Source organism: Lynx rufus, unplaced genomic scaffold (assembly GCF_022079265.1).
Source record: "Lynx rufus isolate CCGP_SWC_20201006 ecotype Redwood Valley unplaced genomic scaffold, mLynRuf1.p SCAF_16, whole genome shotgun sequence".
NCBI classification, from domain to species: domain Eukaryota; kingdom Metazoa; phylum Chordata; class Mammalia; order Carnivora; family Felidae; genus Lynx; species Lynx rufus.
Window position 1 is genome coordinate 15706000 of NW_025814830.1, and position 16116 is coordinate 15722115.

A 16116-nucleotide genomic window follows, 5' to 3' on the forward strand; every position below is an offset into this window, starting at 1 on the left:
CAGTAGTTGTTAGTATTACTGTTATTCCAGAACACCTGCAGCTTAGGTTGCTCCCTTAGAACATCTGCTTCCCATCTCCCTCCTTGGCACCCCTTCCTCCAACTCTTTGGGGGACCCTGCACCCAACAGCAGTGCCCAGCAGAGCAAAGGGAGATACCTTCTGGTAGATTCTCCCTCCTGAACTGTGCCCTCCTTGTGTCCACTTCTCCCCAGCCCTCCTCACTGCCTTCCCTGCCTCTGGGCCCTTCTCCATCCTGCAGTTGAGGGAGCTTGAAAAGGTCCTACCAGACCTAACTTCCCAGCCCCGTCTCCAAGGTCCTACAGGATCTGACCCTTGCTTACCTCTGAGGTCTTACCTCTCACTCCCACATCCCCTCTCCTGGACACTGAACTTTTTGGTTACTCCGGTAGTCCTGGCCTCTGCTCAAGTCATCTCCCTTCTTAAGCTACAGTTATCACCTCTTCCCTGTCCCTAGATTGGGTCAAGGTCTCTCTCTCTCCCAGGGTGTCCTCCCCCGGTGGGCGCTGAGACACCCGGTGGGGGGTTGAATCAAGGTATCCGTGGCCTGGGGACACTCCCTCCTACCCTGGAAAGACCCCTGCCCCCTACTCCGGCCCTGCCCCTCGAGTACAGCGGGTTGCCGGTGAGTAGATGGATCCTCCTCTCTTGCAGGTTCAGTTCCTCTGGGTCTCCAGGAGCTAGACGCTGGAGGGGGCGGGGCGTGGACAACCGGCCCCGCCCCGGCCCCGCCCCGCCCCGGCCCCGCCCCGGCCCTGCCTCCGGCGGTGGGACCTGGCCGGGCTCAGCTGATGCCTCACTTCACGTGACGCTGGTGCCGAGCGAACATGGCGGCGGCCACCGGGTGAGTGCTGCTCCTGTCCCTGGCCGTTGGCAGGCGGCGCGGAGAGGGGGCCTGGGTCTCCCCGTCAATAGCCCCCGCCGCCGGGCGGCGGCCCCGCTGGTTGAGTTGTGTGGCCGTGGACAGCGCGCTTCGTCGCGCTGGGGGCTGGCTGCGCGCTCCGAGTCAGGGGCAGCTGAGCTCCCCTGCCCGCTGCAGGGTGGTCCTCGGGATCACCCTGGCGCTCAGACACACCCGCGCGCGTGGCGGCCCGGCTGTGTGGCCGAGGCAGGGGCTCGCGTCTGCAGGCGCGCTCACTGCCACGACCCTCAGATGGGAAGGCGGCGTTGCCCCGGCGTCCGGGACGCAGTGCTCCCGGGAGGAGGCGGTGTTTGAAAAGGGCTTGGAATTCCCTCCCGAGAGGGCCACTTTCCCGCTTCCTTCGGGGCCCAAACGTCACCTCGGAGACGGTTTCCCTCAGCACTTATCTTACTTCTGCAGCCCTTATCACCTCCTGATAAACTACATAGTACATTTATTTTACTAGTTTCTCGTCTTCTCATTTGAAAGTAAGGTCAGGGCCTCTCGCTGGTTCACTCCTGGATCTCACTAGTAAGTGCCTTGCATGCAGTAGGTGCTTCCTAAATTCTGCAGGAAAAAATGGGTGAGTGGTCCTGCTGGGAGGAAGCGTGGACAGATGGGTTCATTGCAGCGTTGGGAGGAGTGTACCAGAGGAGGGAACATCTGAACAAAGGGCGAGTGACAAAGGTTGAGAGTTAAGACTGCTGGGGACAGGGGAGAGTGGGGTGCATCCTTGTGCTGGAGGGCGTGGTGTCCCAGTTGGCTTCTCCAGACTTTGTCCCGAGGGGCTGGAGCTATCCAAGTGTTTAATCTAATCATATGTGCTCTTTAGACGATTGCTACCCTGGACTGTGTGTGAGTTCAAGGGGAGGCCCAGTAATGGGTAGGGCAAATGGGCCTGGTGGTGCTGGGGGCTAGGAGAGGAAGTCATAGCTAGGGGGCACTGCCCCAAATGCCCTGCTAGGAACTGAGATCAGAGTGGGGACTGACTGCATTTCTCTTTTTGGAAGGTGGGGAGAATGGCAACAGAAAATGGCCCCCTCAAGTAGCCCCCAAGGTTGAGAGAGCTTGGGACATACAAATCAAACATTTATTGGTCACTTGCTGTATTCTGGGGACAGTACTGGGCCGACCTTTAATGGATGACGTGTGTACCAGTCTCTGGGTGCCCCTCAGGCAGAGAACTGTGCATGCACAATCCCAGATGAGGGGTAAAAAACCCAGGGTCAGATCCTTGAACCCAGCCTATGACCCTGTCTGAAGGAGCAGAGTGAGCAAGTGTAGGCCAGTGTCCAGATGTGGGTCTGTTGTGTTTATATCTGGGCTAGTTAGGTGGCCACAGTGAGTTCCAGGGGCTGCATTTGGGTTAGGGTTAGGGTTAGGGGCAAGCCAGAGGTACAGAGAAGGTACAGAGAAGCCAGACTCCTTGTTTGGATGGGCGTCAGAGAAGGTACAGAGAAGCCAGACTCCTTGTTTGGATGGGCGTGAGCCTGGAGCTGGCCGAATCCTGGAAGGAGGGCTCTTACAGCAAAGCTGATCCTCTGGGCCTTGGCGAGGGGGGGGGGGGGTTGGGCTGGATGGTGAGGGAGGTGACACAAAATGAAGGGTTCTTGGAGAGGTGCACCGCTGGAAGTGCAGGGAGCTTCCGGAGCTTGACAGGGCCTCCTTGGCAGGAGCCATCCCAGGCCGTGATGTGGGACTATCCTGCCGGACACTTTGAATCTGAGGTCAAACCCTAGCAGCTTCTTTAAGGGGGGGTAGGTTCTGAGTGTGTTTCCAGCAAAATTCTGCCCATCTGCACACACAGGACAGATCAGGGTGTCAGACGTAATGAGGCACTATGCCATCAAGTCATGGTCATGGGCTCCTCGGGGGGTCGGATTTGGTTGCCTGCAGGGTCCTCCAGAGCCTGGGCCAGGGGAGGCTGTGAGAGTCTCAGGGACTGGAGTGTGCTGCGTGTGATTTGGGGAGCACTGGAAGCCCTAAACTAGCATCTCAGATTCAACTAGAAGACCAGGTGCAATAAGAAGCTCCCCTGGGGAGTGTTTCAGGGCTGACCCCGCTCTGTCCTACCAGCTTGGGCAGGGACGTCATGTATGAGATGGAGGGTCCCATAGCCCCCAGAGGGTCTGCTCTGAAGCCCTCCCTCACCGCTCGACCCCTCATCCCATAGCACTTGGTGCCCCCTCTTTGAGCCATGCCTGAGCCTTCGTGGTCAGAGATGAGACTTGGCTGCACCCAGAGCTGCCTACATCTCCTCCCTCCCCTGGCTTTTTCCTTTCTCTTCTTGGCTGTGCCCACTCACCTGCTGGCCCTGGAGTGCCCTTGGCCTCCGATGTAACTATTCACATACGTGCAGGCCCAGCTTAGATGATGATTCCTCCTCCTAGAAACCTTTCCTGACTGCCCTCCCTCCTGACCTCTGATACGAGCTTCCTGCTCAGTACTCCAGAGATTCCCAGTTTTCTCCACTGGCAGGATGCTTTTCCGTGTCAGCACACCTGCCAGTTGTGGTTGAGATGTCGCTTCCCTTTATGCCTCTTCGGGCATCCTTGGATCCCAGGGATCAGGTCATTTTGTACCTTCAGGGCCATTTGGCCACCCTGTGATTGGTGCTGGGTGACGTGATGCCTAATGAATAAAAGGGGAACTTTAATCCAGTGTGCTGTCCTGCTTTGCAGGAGGCTCTCAGTGATTGAGGAAAGGAAATGTGGGGGGGGGGGGGAGACAGAATTCCAAGTAAGATGAAGAAATACCTTAAAAATTTTTTTTTAATGTTTATTCATTTTTGAAAGACAGAGAGAGAGCACGAGAAGGAGTGGGGCGGAGAGAGAGGGGGACACAGAATCCGAAGCGGGTTCCAGGCTCCGAGCTGTCAGCACAGAGCCCAACGCAGGGCTGGAACTCCCAGCCAGCCAGATCCTGACCTGAGCCGAAGTCGGACACTTAGTCAACTGAGCTACCCAGGCGCCCCAAGAAATACCTTTAATTCTTTAACCGAGTGGCTCCCAGGGAGCTGCTTCCCAGGGAGCCTTTGCCAGTGAGGAAAAGCAGATGAGCTGCCCTCGGTGTGTACCTGTTGGGCCATAGGTCATGCCGGAGTCAGCATTTTTAGGGAGAGAAAGTAACTGGAGGAGTCAGGTTCTGGATCAAAGCCTGTCCCCACCCTGATACGAACCTTTTGCTCCTGGAGAAGAGGTGTCAGGCTGACGCTGGTGGGTGGGTAGGGGTGGGTCTGTGGAAGGCAGGCTGGCCTTTGAGTGCTCCTTTGCCCTCCTCTGGCCCTTTTCCAGGCCTGGTCCTGACTCCATAGCTCTCTCTCTCTTGGTCTCTGTGGATGCTTAGACCCCCCTGACCCTTCCCGGGAAAGAGGGAGGCAGGGTGGGGGAGTGTTGGTCAGCTGCCTCTAGGCCTCTCCAGCCAGGGTGAGTGGGTTGCCCTTGCTGACAGCCAGCCAGTGGGCTTGGGGCCCAGCCCAAGCCGGAGGCTGAGGGTGAGGAAGCAGAGGCCCATGGCTGGTCTTTCTTGCTGGGAACTTAGCAGTGTGGGCCCCATCTAGAAGTGGCATTACATTCTAGTGCAGGGATCTTGTCCTTGTCTGTGCCGTGGACCCCATGCTCATTGGTGAGGCCTGTGCACCCTTCTCAACATGTTTTTAAATGCATGAAATAGGGGCTCCTGGGTGGCTCAGTCGGTTAAGTGTCCTACTTCGGCTCAGGCCATGATCCCGCAGTTTGTGGTTTCGAGCCCCGAGTCGGGCTCTGTGCTGACAGCTTAGAGCCTGGAGCCTGCTTCAGATCCTGTGTCTCACTGTCTCTCTGCCCCCCTTCCCCCCACCCCCGCTCATGCCCGCTTGCTCTCTTTCTCTCTCTCTCAAAAATAAACATGAAAAAAAAATTTTTAATGCATAAAATAAAATACAGAGAATTACAAGGAAAACTAATTACACTGAAATAGTTATCAAAATGTTAATAAATTTGCTGTATAGTAATATATGCTTCTTTATTAACACATTAAGTCATAAAAACAACAGGCCTAATGACCACCCTAATTATGAAGTAGCGATGAACAAGAGTGATATTTTGAGATCCCGTGACATCAGTAATATGATAGGAAAACACATATGATTGTTGCTGGTGACAGATTCATACACTGCTGATGCTGCCGTGGTTAGTTCCTTACATTAATAATAACTGAAGAAAACGTACAGTTGAATGAGAGGTTAAAGGCAAGAAAGATCTACTTTTTCCCCACCCAAGAAGATGGAGTCCCTAAGTTCTGTGTGTGAATCCTCATGGGTGAATCCCCGTGGGTGAGAACCCCGCAGGTGGCCACTGAGGCAAAGGAGGGGGTGGCTCAGTATGGTTTGGGGGGATAGGGTTGCAGGGACAGCAGCGTCACACTCTCCCCGAGGCTGGCCCCACTCCTGGTCACTGGCTGCTTCCTGGGCCCTGGCGGTTGGTAGGGGTGGGCTGGCCTGTGGGGACCGGAGCTTGTTCTCTGGGTCTCTCCGGTGCCCCAGAGCTGGTGTGCCAGCCTCTGCTGGCTTATTTACGCTGGCACTTGGGGATGACCTGGCTTTTGCCTTTTCAATTCTGGGGATCTGTGAAAGCGCCAGTGGAAACCAGGTGGAGGCGTTTTATTGGTGCTGCTCTTGCTGAGCTTGCAGGAAGTCACCTGCACTGGCTCTGGGCCCCATGTTCTGTTGGGGATGGGGGGATGGGGATGGGTTGGTTTACGTCAGGAGAAATCAAAGGGCGCGTCTCTATAAACCTTGATTCTGGGGGTGCCCTGCAGTAATGCAGCTCCTGGGCTGGCCTGGGCTGCCCTTCTCTGTTCGGGCTGAGACCCATGGAGACTTAGGGAGTATTGCACGTTTTCTTCACAATAACAGCTGATGCTCCTAGAGAGGATTCTTAAGTTACCTGTCTTGTTCTGGGCTGCTTGGCCTTTGGGCCAGAAGGTCCCAGTCCAGATGCTCTGAAACATGTAGGCCTCTCAGAAGGTTCTGGACAAGAGGAAGCCCAGCTCTTCTTCTGAGAGCCTTCCTGGTGGGGGCATGGTGGCAGGCCAGGTGGACCTAGTGTCTGGTGTGTTTAAGGAGAGAGGGTCAGGGAGAGGGGTGAGGAGTGGTGGGGGATGAGGTGGGCCAGGCGAGGGGATGGGTGCTGGCTGCAACTGGGCATTTTCAGCCAGTTGTGCTATGGAGTCTTCGTGCATCCGGGCAACTTTGGCCGAGGCCACCTGCAGCAGTGTCTTAGTGATGCTCCCGCTGGGCCACTGGGGAGTCTGCAGAGATGAGGTTCTTCCCTGTGCCATCCCCTCCCTGGGTTTTGCTGAGTGAGGGGAAAGAGTGTGGGGGGCCGTGCGGGTGCTGGTGGCTGCACTTTCGGTTCCTGACTGCATGGCCAGCTGGGATGCAGGCATGTTCACGAGCTGTCACCTCTGCCCTTTGATCCTTGTGGCTGAGCACAGCAGAAAAGCAGCCCAGCTCAGAGGAAGTCCTGGCCCCTGTACAACCCTTCTGTAAGGGCGAGGCCCAGGGACTGGGGTGGGGAGCTCTAGCCCTGTCGACACGTGTGGGGTGTGCGTGACCCTTCCTCCCTTTCTGGGCCAGGGTGGGCCCAAGGGTCCTGCTTCCTGCCCCACTGGAGCCGACGTGGCAACTTCTGATCTGCACAGCTGTGTGGGTGGCCCCACATTGTGACTGTTGTTTACTCAGCAGATATTTATTGAGTACTTGCTGTGTGCCAAGCGGAGTGCTAGGCACTGGGGTGGCAGCGACCAGAGCAGGCCCAGATCTGTCTCCATGGGATTACTTTCTTGTGCGTGGAGGCGGACCTCCCCAGTGAGCACCAGTACATACAGATTGCCTATGTGTCAGAAGGTGGATGTGTCGGGGCACCTGGGTGGCTCAGTCAGTTAAGCACCTGATTTCGGCTCAGGTCATGATCTCATGGTTCACAGGTTCAATCCCTGCGTTGGGCTCTGTGCTGACAGCTCAGAGCCTGGAACCTGCTTCGGATTCTGTTTCTCTGCCTCTCCCCTGCTCGCTCGCTCTCTCTCTCTCTCTCTCACACACACACACACTCTCTCTCTCTCTCTCTCAAAAATAAATACACATTAAAAAATTAAAATAAAAAAAAAAAGAAGGTAGATGTGTCATTTCAGCCAGGGACCTGGCAGGGCCTCACTCAAAGGGGTCAGGGTCAGTTTACAGAGCTATGGGCAGGTTAAGGGGACAGTTTACAGGGTCAGTTTACAGAGCTATGGGCAGGTTAAGGGGACCTGGGAGAGAAGAGGAGGGAAGCTGGTCAGGAGCCAGGGAAGCCAAGCTGTGGTCCTGCGGGGCGGGACAACCAGCCATCAGGTTCCAGCTCACCAGGGAGAGCAGGGAATGGATTCTGTGTCCTCCCTCCACCCTTTAGTCTCCTGCCCTGCCTCCCAGCGGCTAAATCCACCTGGAGCCTTACTGAAGTGCTAGGGGGACCTGGGCGGAGCAGGGAAAGTGAATCTGGAGGGTGCTAAGTGGGGGGAGAGAGGAGAGAGCTGTACGTGTAAAGAGGAAAGCCGGGGAAGACCAGAATGCGGTGGCTTTTAAGCCATGATGTGCATGGGGGTGTCACCTGCTCATGTGCCCCCATCTCTGAGGGGCCCATGGCCAGGTGAGTGCGGTGCCTGGCTCTCATTGTGGTCCCTGGCAGAGCCTTCTTTCTCAACCAGCTCTGGGCTGTTTCTGCCCTCTTGGGCCTGCGTGCTCACCTGCTGCCCCCTTCCCTGGGGCACACACCACATGCACTTGCCTGACTCCCCCGCCGCCCCCTGGGCCTGGCCGGGCAGCCTTCCTAGCCCCCAGCACACTTGCTAGGATGTTACCTCTGTCTTCCGTCCCCTGTCCTCCGTTTGGTCATTCTTTCGGAAAGAAGGTGAGGTTCCTGCCCTCCTAGAGCTTACGTTTTACCTGGGGAGACCGTGAGCAAGTAAATAAATGATGTCAGCCAGTGCCCTGTGCTCTAGAGAGGAGTGAGGAGAGTAGGGGATAAGTCTTGGACAGAGTAGTGGAAAGCTTCTGGAAAGTGTGGCCATTTCTGCAGAGGCCCGGATACAGTGAGAACGGGAGCCATCCAGGCCCCTGGGGAGTGTTCTTGTTGTTTGGGGAAGAACTGGAGTTCCAGTGCAGGCAGAGTGGGGCTGCATCCCCTCAGTGCCTGGTAGCTCTGGGCCAAGTGCACTAGGTAGCAGAGGGGGTGGGTAGGGGAGGGCCTGCTCCGATTTGCATTGTAAAGTGTCCCTCTGGTTGGGGGAAGCTGGGACTGAGAGAGCCTGGAGAGTTCCCTGTGGTTGTCCAGGCAGGAGAGGGGTTCCTCCAGCTGGAGGTGGCGCTGAGGGGGGAGCGAGCCTGAGCCTGGTGGGGGGCTGTGGAAAGAGTGGCCCCCAGGTGCCTAGGAACCCAGAAGCTAGGCGAGGACTGGGAAGCCACATGAGGATTTTGGGTGCAGGTTCAGGAGCAGGGGTCACTGTGACCCGGCCAAGGCCAGGGAGGGGATCGAGGAGAGCATGGGCAGTAGAACAGTGGACTTGAGTGACTGCAGAGGATATTTCCTGCAAAGGTGACAGAGACATCAACTGCTGGAGGGGCGTTGCGGTCAAGGGGAGTAAGTGTTTTTCCTTATTTAGTTTTTACAAGGGTGAGGTTCCTGTACACTGGTTACAAAGAGCGATCCTGAGAGGGAAAACTTGATGCTGGAGCAACCGGGGAATAGACATGGGATGCAGGGTCTGGACATGGGATGCAGGTGGGCTTTGGGGGGTGGATGCTGGGAGGGTGAGCTGTTTTCTCAGTGTAGAGGGGATTGGGGTGGGGGTGGGGAGAGACATCCACCTGCTCTCCTGTGATGTGGGTCCTTCAGGAGAGCACCCTGAGGGCTGCCACTGCCCAGTCCATCTCACCATGATCCCCTCGGCACAGACTCACTTCAGGCCCTGGTACTGGGTGTCCTGTGTGTGTGTGTGCTGGGGCCAGGTGGGTGTCCCGGCCCAGGATGCTGGGTCTGTGACTTGAGAAGACAGCATTATGAAGGCACTGGGCAGGGATCCAGTGTTGTCTGGGCCAGATTACAGCTCATTCTTGCATGGATAGTAGGATCCTTGAGGGCAGAAGTTGAGTGCATCTCCAAGCCATTGTAGGCTTCCTTCCATGGGCCTCACCTGCCAGCTGGTTAAACAGATGCTGTTTTCCCTCATCTGCTCTCGGGGCCCGGCGCTCGGGGACAGCAGGGGAGGGAGCGGCTGAGGGGTCCCTGTGGTCTTCGGCAGCCCAGCGAGGGGCTGTCTCTAGGTCAGGCAGACTGAGGTTAGACCAGCTTGCCCCATGCTAATGGGGGTCCCACAGCAGGCTCGGCCCTCCAGTCACCTGAGGCCACGGGTGGCAGATGTGCTTGGTGGCGCTAACAGAGCCTATGTGGCAATGTGTGTTCGTGTCTTGCAGACCTTCGTTTTGGCTGGGGAATGAAACCTTGAAGGTGCCGTTGGCACTCTTTGCCCTGAACAGGCGGCGCCTGTGTGAGCGGCTGCGGAAGAACCCGGCTGTGCAGGCGGGCTCTGTGGTGCTGCTGCAGGGCGGGGAGGAGACACAGCGCTACTGCACCGACACCGGGGTCCTCTTCCGCCAGGTGAGCCCACCCTGGTAGCTTCCTGTAAGCGTGCATCCAGCCTTCTGTGGGCTGCCCGCCCTCCTCCACCATCGGGCCTGGTAGGCCCTGGGCAGCTTTACCCCCAAGGGGACCCTGCAGAGGCTCTCTGAGGGCAGGTCGAGGCGTGGGCACCCAGGAAGCCCATACCCAATAGTCTGGAGGGGCAGATCCCTGCTAGCTGTGGTTGAAGGCAGAGCTGATGCCAGCCAGTCTCAGCTCTTAGGTCAGAATACAGAAAGATGACATTCTTGGGGGAGCAAGTAGGCAAGAAGGCCTCACGGAAGAGGCAGTATTCGGTGTGGGCCCTTGAAGGCCAGGGTGAATTCTGACAAGTGCAGTTGGGTGTGGGTGTTCCAGGCTGGGGAGGAGGGTAGTGTCCACAGGAGTGGGTGGTAAGAGGGTGGGCTGGGCAGAGGTGCAGATGGGGAGGTCTGACTTCCTGGGGCCAGATTCTTCCTGTGCTAGGGAAGATGGGGGCTGCAGGGGGCTGCAGACGTCCGGGAGGGGGCATGTGAACAGGGTGCTGAGCAGGAGTAGGAGGCCCAGACATTCATCATGGTTTGGCCATTGCTGACTCACTGACCCTCACCGGGCTTCAGTTTCCTGACCTGGGAAGTAGACTAGGGACTCCTTAAGGATCTGGAGCCCTGTGCGGGGGAGGGTAGTAGGGGCAGCCTAGCTGCAGCCTGGATGTGGCGGCCTTGGCTGGGAATCGCTGGCATCACTCAGTTCCCAGGAACAGGAGCAAAGGCACTGAGCAGAGAGGCTCACCCAGAAAGCCGGAGACGCCCTGAGCCAGCCCCACTCATCGATCTTAGCATCGCACTCACTCTATAGATGATGCAACCGAGGCTCCGAGAGGAAATGACTTGGCAGAGGGGGAGCTGGGACTAATTAGAGTCGCATCTCTGGACTCCAAGTATAGGGCTCTCTTCTCCTCCCTGCCACTTGCAGATCTGGGGCCTGGCACCCTGGGAACTCCGGAACCTCCCTGGGGACCTGGCTGTCCAGCATCCAGGCCAGGAGGAGTCAGGGAAATGTGAAGGGGACCTGAGTGTGGAGGCGCGGCAAGTGGTGGCCTCCCCAGCTGGGCTGTGTCCCCTGCACAGGACACAGATGGGCTGTCGGCTGCTGAGAGCCATTGTGGTGTTTTTATGCCGCAAGTGGCTCCCGCTGCACATTTCCCCATGCCACATTGTTCTTGCAGCTGCAAGCCTGCAGTCCCCTGGTTGCTAGAGACGTGGAGGTCTCAGTAAGGCTTTTCTGCCTAGTCTTGAGGCTTCCTGAGGTTTACGTATTTTGTGGTTTAAAAATCGATCTCCTAAATTCAGCCTTTGGCTCCCTGACTGCTGTAATGCAAGGTTAATTTTAGAAGAGATCCTCCTCCACTTCATACCTTTCGAACATTATTTTAGCTCAATGTTTATTGCTAAACACTGAAGTCATCAGCTGCCCCGGGGGTGGGAGAAGGAAGTAAGAAGTCCTAAATGGAGGACTCCTTTCCGTGCAGATGTCTGGCCTCGGTGTCTAAGTCAGAGTGGCATCTTGCCCACCTTCGGGCATGGGGGCAGCAGAGAGGCGCGGGCAGGGCTGAGCTGGACCCATGGTGCTCATGGGCACCCGTGTCCTGGCGTGCCCTAGGGTGCCCTGTGGGGGGGCATGAGGGTGTTGCCGGGGAGGGGTGCAGGTGGGGCTGGGGCATGTCGTGAAATGTGCATCATCAGAGAAAGCTGAAAGCAGGGTGGGAGGAGCCAGCCAGGCTGCCCCATGCCAAATCCCGGAAGTGGGAGACAGCCCGCAGCTGTCAGGGGACAGAGTGGATAGATGGACAACTGTGTGGGGCTGGGGGGCCCCGAGCTGACTTTCCAGGGTGCTCGGTGCTCGCTCCGACACCCCACACCTCTCCCTGTGCCTCATGTTTTTGTCCTGCTGACCGGGTAACCAGGGTCCTTGTTCTCACCACAGGAGTCCTTCTTTCACTGGGCGTTTGGCGTCACGGATCCAGGCTGCTACGGCACAATTGATGTCGGCACCGGGAAGTCAACCCTATTTGTGCCCCGGCTTCCTGCCAGCTATGCCACCTGGATGGGAAAGTAAGGAGCAGTCCGGGCCTGCTGACCACCGCTGGGGTTGGGGCAGGGGGAAGGGTCTGGCCTGTGGTGACAAGGAGGGAAAGAGTAGCCGGGGATGGGGGGCGGGGTTCAGTGGTCAGGCCCATTGACCTCTGCTCAGGGCCAGAGCCTGCGGCCTTGGTTGGGAAGGGGTGTCAGAGCCACAGACTGTGGTCATGTTTGTTTGGAGGTACTATTTATTAATCTTGAAATTCTGGATTCTCAGCTTTGTTAAAATGTCAGAGGCTGTGGCCCCAGTGAACCATCACTCCCGCATGGCATCAGTGGGAGGTGGCCCCACCTTGGGTGTCATGGGGGTTGGCTCGGGTCAGAGAGGGCAGCCTGGGACCATTCTCTGAGGCCCATCGCTAATGTGGCATTGCGGGATGCCTGTCGTGTGCCCGTCTCTGGCTCAGATGGAGGCCCTGCCTCAGTTGGCTCACCCATGAGACAGGTCAGTGGCTCTAGGCTTGTGGTGTGTGAAGAGTGTGGGACCAGGGCTGGGCTGTGCTCAGAGGCCTCCCCCCCATCATCCACGGCCTCTACCAGCTCCAGGGCCCTTGGCCATGTCCACCCACCTTGGGAGCCATCCTGCCTGCACAGAGGTGCTGAGTCAGACACTGTACTTCATTGTGGGTGCTTGAGGTGCTCAGGGGATCCCGGAAAATGCTCATCACCTTCAGCATGTCGTTCCTGCCTGGAGGGTGGTCATTCTGGGCAAACATCTGAATTGCAGCCCTCGCTGCCTCGTGTCCTCGATCACTCATTACCAGGTGGACTGGCGGGCCTGTGGCTGCTACAGGGAGCTGCTCTGTGCAGACCCCAGGACAGGGCCTCCTGTGCCTCATGCAGCACCCTTCCCCACCGGCCCTTCAGTGCAGACTCCATAGCTTCTTTGGTTGGCCTGAGAGATCCCTCTTCTGTCATCTTGGGGCAAGGGATCCAGGCTCACAGGTTGGTAACGTTTCTCCTTTGGGGCTTCCTGGCCCCAGGCCTTCAGCTTTGCCAAAGACAGCTTTAGGCAGCACTCACGGCAGAAGAGAAGTGGGCTGTGCTTCCCTGGAGGACATTCTCCTGCTTGCCTCTGGGGGAGGAGGGTGGGAAGTGGCCATGCCTGATCCACTTGGCCTCTGGAGTACGTGACTGAGCAGCCACGTAGGTTCTGGCCCTCTCAGAGGCCTCAGGGCAGATGGCGTAAATGTGTCCCTGCTGTAACGAGCAGGTTCCCACTGGCCTCCATACCCGGGTCAGGGTGGACACAGAAGGTTGTACTGTCTTCTTCCCAGAGGGATGGGGCGGCACCTTGGTCAAGGTGAGCCAGGCCCAGTGACAGCCCCCAGAGGCTCTACACTGCCCAGGCCTGGGTGGGGGTGTGTGGGGGAGTGCAGAGGCAGATGTCTGCTCTGTCCTCTGGACCTCCCTGCCTGCCTTGCCACAGTGTCTTGTACCTGCAGAGAAACTGGCCTCGGGTTTGGCCTGGGGCAGGCCTTCCTCAGTCCATTCTTCCTGGACGCCTCCTCCTGTTAGATCAGCATATCCGGGCCTGGAGACATGGGTACTCCTGGGAGGGTGGGTTCCACCTCTCCATCCTGTTGTAGCCTTTATAATCAGTCTTCATCAAATTCCTGGTTGAATCCGTACAACTGCCCTGCTTTGAAAGGAAACAGCAGTGTGGTGGTGTGGCCTGTGCAGGTCCTGTGGGCCCGTCTTGCTGGAAGCTTGCCGGACGGCTCAGCATGGCCCTTTTGTGGAGCAGGTCTCGCCACTGCTGGGGCCTCTGATTCCTTATCTGGGGAACAGTGACAGTGCTGCTCGTGAGGCACCGCCAGGGCTGTCGTCAGAGTGGGGACGGTTATGTTTGTGACACTGAAGTGAGGTGGTAGATGGCAGGGACAGGCAGCTTGTAATGTCCAAAAATGACCACAGCAATAGTTGTGGCCATTCCCTATGCAGAGGTGGAATCTGTCCCCTCCTGCTTGACTCGGGTCAGGACCTGGTGACTGCCTCGATGTGTGAGTGTGGCAGGGTCATCTTGTAGACAGACGATAAACTGCACTGTGGTTTGTACCTGGTCCTGCTCAGGGACACTGGCCCTTGAACCCGGCTGCCATGCCGTGAGGGGGCCCATGTAGGAGGGACCTCATGGAGAGGAGCGGAGGCCCAGCTGACAGCCAGACCACCCATCAGAACAGGTGACTCCCAAGTCCCAGCCCTTGGGTCCCAGACCTTGTGGAGCAGAGATAAGCTGTCCACTCTGGGCTCTGTCGCAAGCCCAGACCTTCAGGGTCCGTGAAAGTGAAGAATGTCAGTATGGTTTGCTACAAAACCCTGGTGACTGGTTCAGCTGTGGTGAGAAGGTTCCTGGTGAGAGTGTAGGTCTGGTCTTTGTAAGAGGATTCCTTCCAGACCCTTCCTGCACTCTAGGCGGTCACTTAGCTGCCAGTGGCATACCCCACAAAGAGCCAGGGCCCCTCTGCAGCACCCGGGGTTGTGAACTGGCTGTCTGTGATCCTCCCTGTGGCTCCCTACTGGCTCCAGGAGTGCCGGTCCTGCAGTCGGAGATGTGGGCCTGGGTGGGGGGGGGGGGGTGGCTAGGGGAGGGTGTGAGCAGGGCCTCACTGGAGTTTCTGTCTGGAAATGTAGGGGAGCCTCTGAGTGCATTTTCTCTTCTGTCTGCTTGCTTTTTATGTAGGGCTGACTCTTGTGTGAAATTGGGGAGTGCCTGTCCTGGAGGGTGGACGTCTTTTGGGGCAGTGGGAGGAAAGGCCTGTCCCTGCCTTAGGGACTCTACCATCCAGTGGGAAAATCTGAGCAAATCTCACTATGTTTCCCCACAGCCACCATCTGGGGAGCCACATGGCACTTGACTGGAGGGTTTAAAACCCAGGACCTGATTGGTCAGGGAACAGCTGTTAGCAGTTGGCTATTCTGAAGCATAATCTTCAATAATACAGGAATAATATTCTGTGCTTTGGTCATGGCTGACTTTCAGGACCACTGTTAAAAGTTCTCCTTCAGTCTGTCCCTGCTTTGCCAAGTCAGCTGATTGTCTGGTGCAGACACAGCTGCTTGTGTGGCCTTTGAGTATAGAAATGGGTCTGCAGTGTAGGTCTCCCAGTTGGAAAGGCTCCATGCTGGGTGGGCCGGAATGAGCAGGTTGGTCCCCAGGGGCCTTGTGGCTCCGCAGCAGAGAGCTAGACCCCGGTTTCCTACAGACCTGGCTCCCCACTGTGGCCACCTGGGCAGGCCTTTCCCTTCCTCTGTTCTGGCGTGCCCCTTTCCCGGTCCCCATGTCCCCAGCCTTTGGGAGAGAAGGCTCAGTTATAGTGGGGCAGTGGTAAATGAGTGGGTTGTTTGGGGCTGGAGCTGGGGAATGGCCGGATCTGATTGCATGTGGCTATTTCCAGACACTCATAATCAATAGGGCTCAGGAGCGAGGCTGCGGGATTACCTGGCCTTTGCAATCAAAACCCACCAGCCTGAACATTTGACCTTCAGCTCCTCAGCTTCCTTTTCAGTCTCTGATGGCTTTTGAAAATCCATCTGGCAGATCCTGCAATCCACAGTCGTCCAGGGAAACAACACCCCCATCTGCGGGTCTGCCACTTCCTGCACAGAGGGCCTGTCCCATTGTCAGGGCAGCAGACGCCGAGGGGTCTGCCTGCTGCCCGGCCTGTTCCTCACCCCGGGCCTTTTTGGGTACAGGGGTAGGGTAGCTTCTCATTTGTTTTCATTTGGAATCTTTGCTGACAAAAGTCCGGGGCCTTTGGACGTGAGAGTGTTTCCCATCATGTCTTGTCAGAATCAGGCTTAGCTGGTGGCAGCTTTGGCTGGTCTGGGGTCCTCTAAAATTGTCTCCGTAACTCAATACCGGGCAGCCTCAGCGCCCAGAGAGGGTGAGTGACTTTGGGCCTGCGGGGTCTGGGGGGCCCTCTTAGAACCTTTGCAGCTTGACCGTGTTCTGCTCCTGTTGTCTCCTGGCTGAGACTGTGGCTTGGTATGGGAGACAGTGGGCCTGGTGTGGGGTTTGCAGGGAGGAGGGTGCTTATCCTACTGAGGGCCCTGCCCAGGAGTGGTGAGGGGGAGTTTCCCCCCGGGCTCAGGGCCTCAGGGCCTGAGCCCTGCTCTTTCTGGTATGGGAGCTGATGCGCACGTGCTGTGATGTGTGTGTGGGTGCCAGGGGAGTGGTTGTGGGTGGGTGTGGTTTGGGTGTATGCGGTATGCGGTGTGTATGTGCACTTGTGGGATGGGGTGTGCGGGGGGGTGTGGTAGGGTGCGATGTGGTATGTGTGCATATTGCGGGTTGTGTATGTTGTGAGCGGTTTCTCACAGCTACCGTTCCGCACCCTTTACACACACCTGGGTCAGGAGGACTGAGGCCGCCTCAGCCCA

The 16116-nt window shown here is 57.4% G+C and overlaps 1 protein-coding gene across 4 annotated transcripts in view; it reads left to right on the top strand.

The window, feature by feature from the left end:
• Nucleotides 1-780: 780 nt before the first annotated feature.
• Nucleotides 781-16116, top strand: part of PEPD (peptidase D) — a 111995-nt gene continuing 96659 nt past the window's right edge. For all 4 annotated transcript variants that reach the window (XM_047078298.1, XM_047078299.1, XM_047078301.1 and 1 more), the window contains exons 1-3: nt 781-863; nt 9409-9592; nt 11579-11706. In XM_047078298.1, coding sequence (XP_046934254.1) covers nt 847-863; nt 9409-9592; nt 11579-11706 — 329 coding nt within the window. In that variant the 5' untranslated portion in view covers nt 781-846. The remainder of the gene's footprint in view (nt 864-9408; nt 9593-11578; nt 11707-16116) is intronic.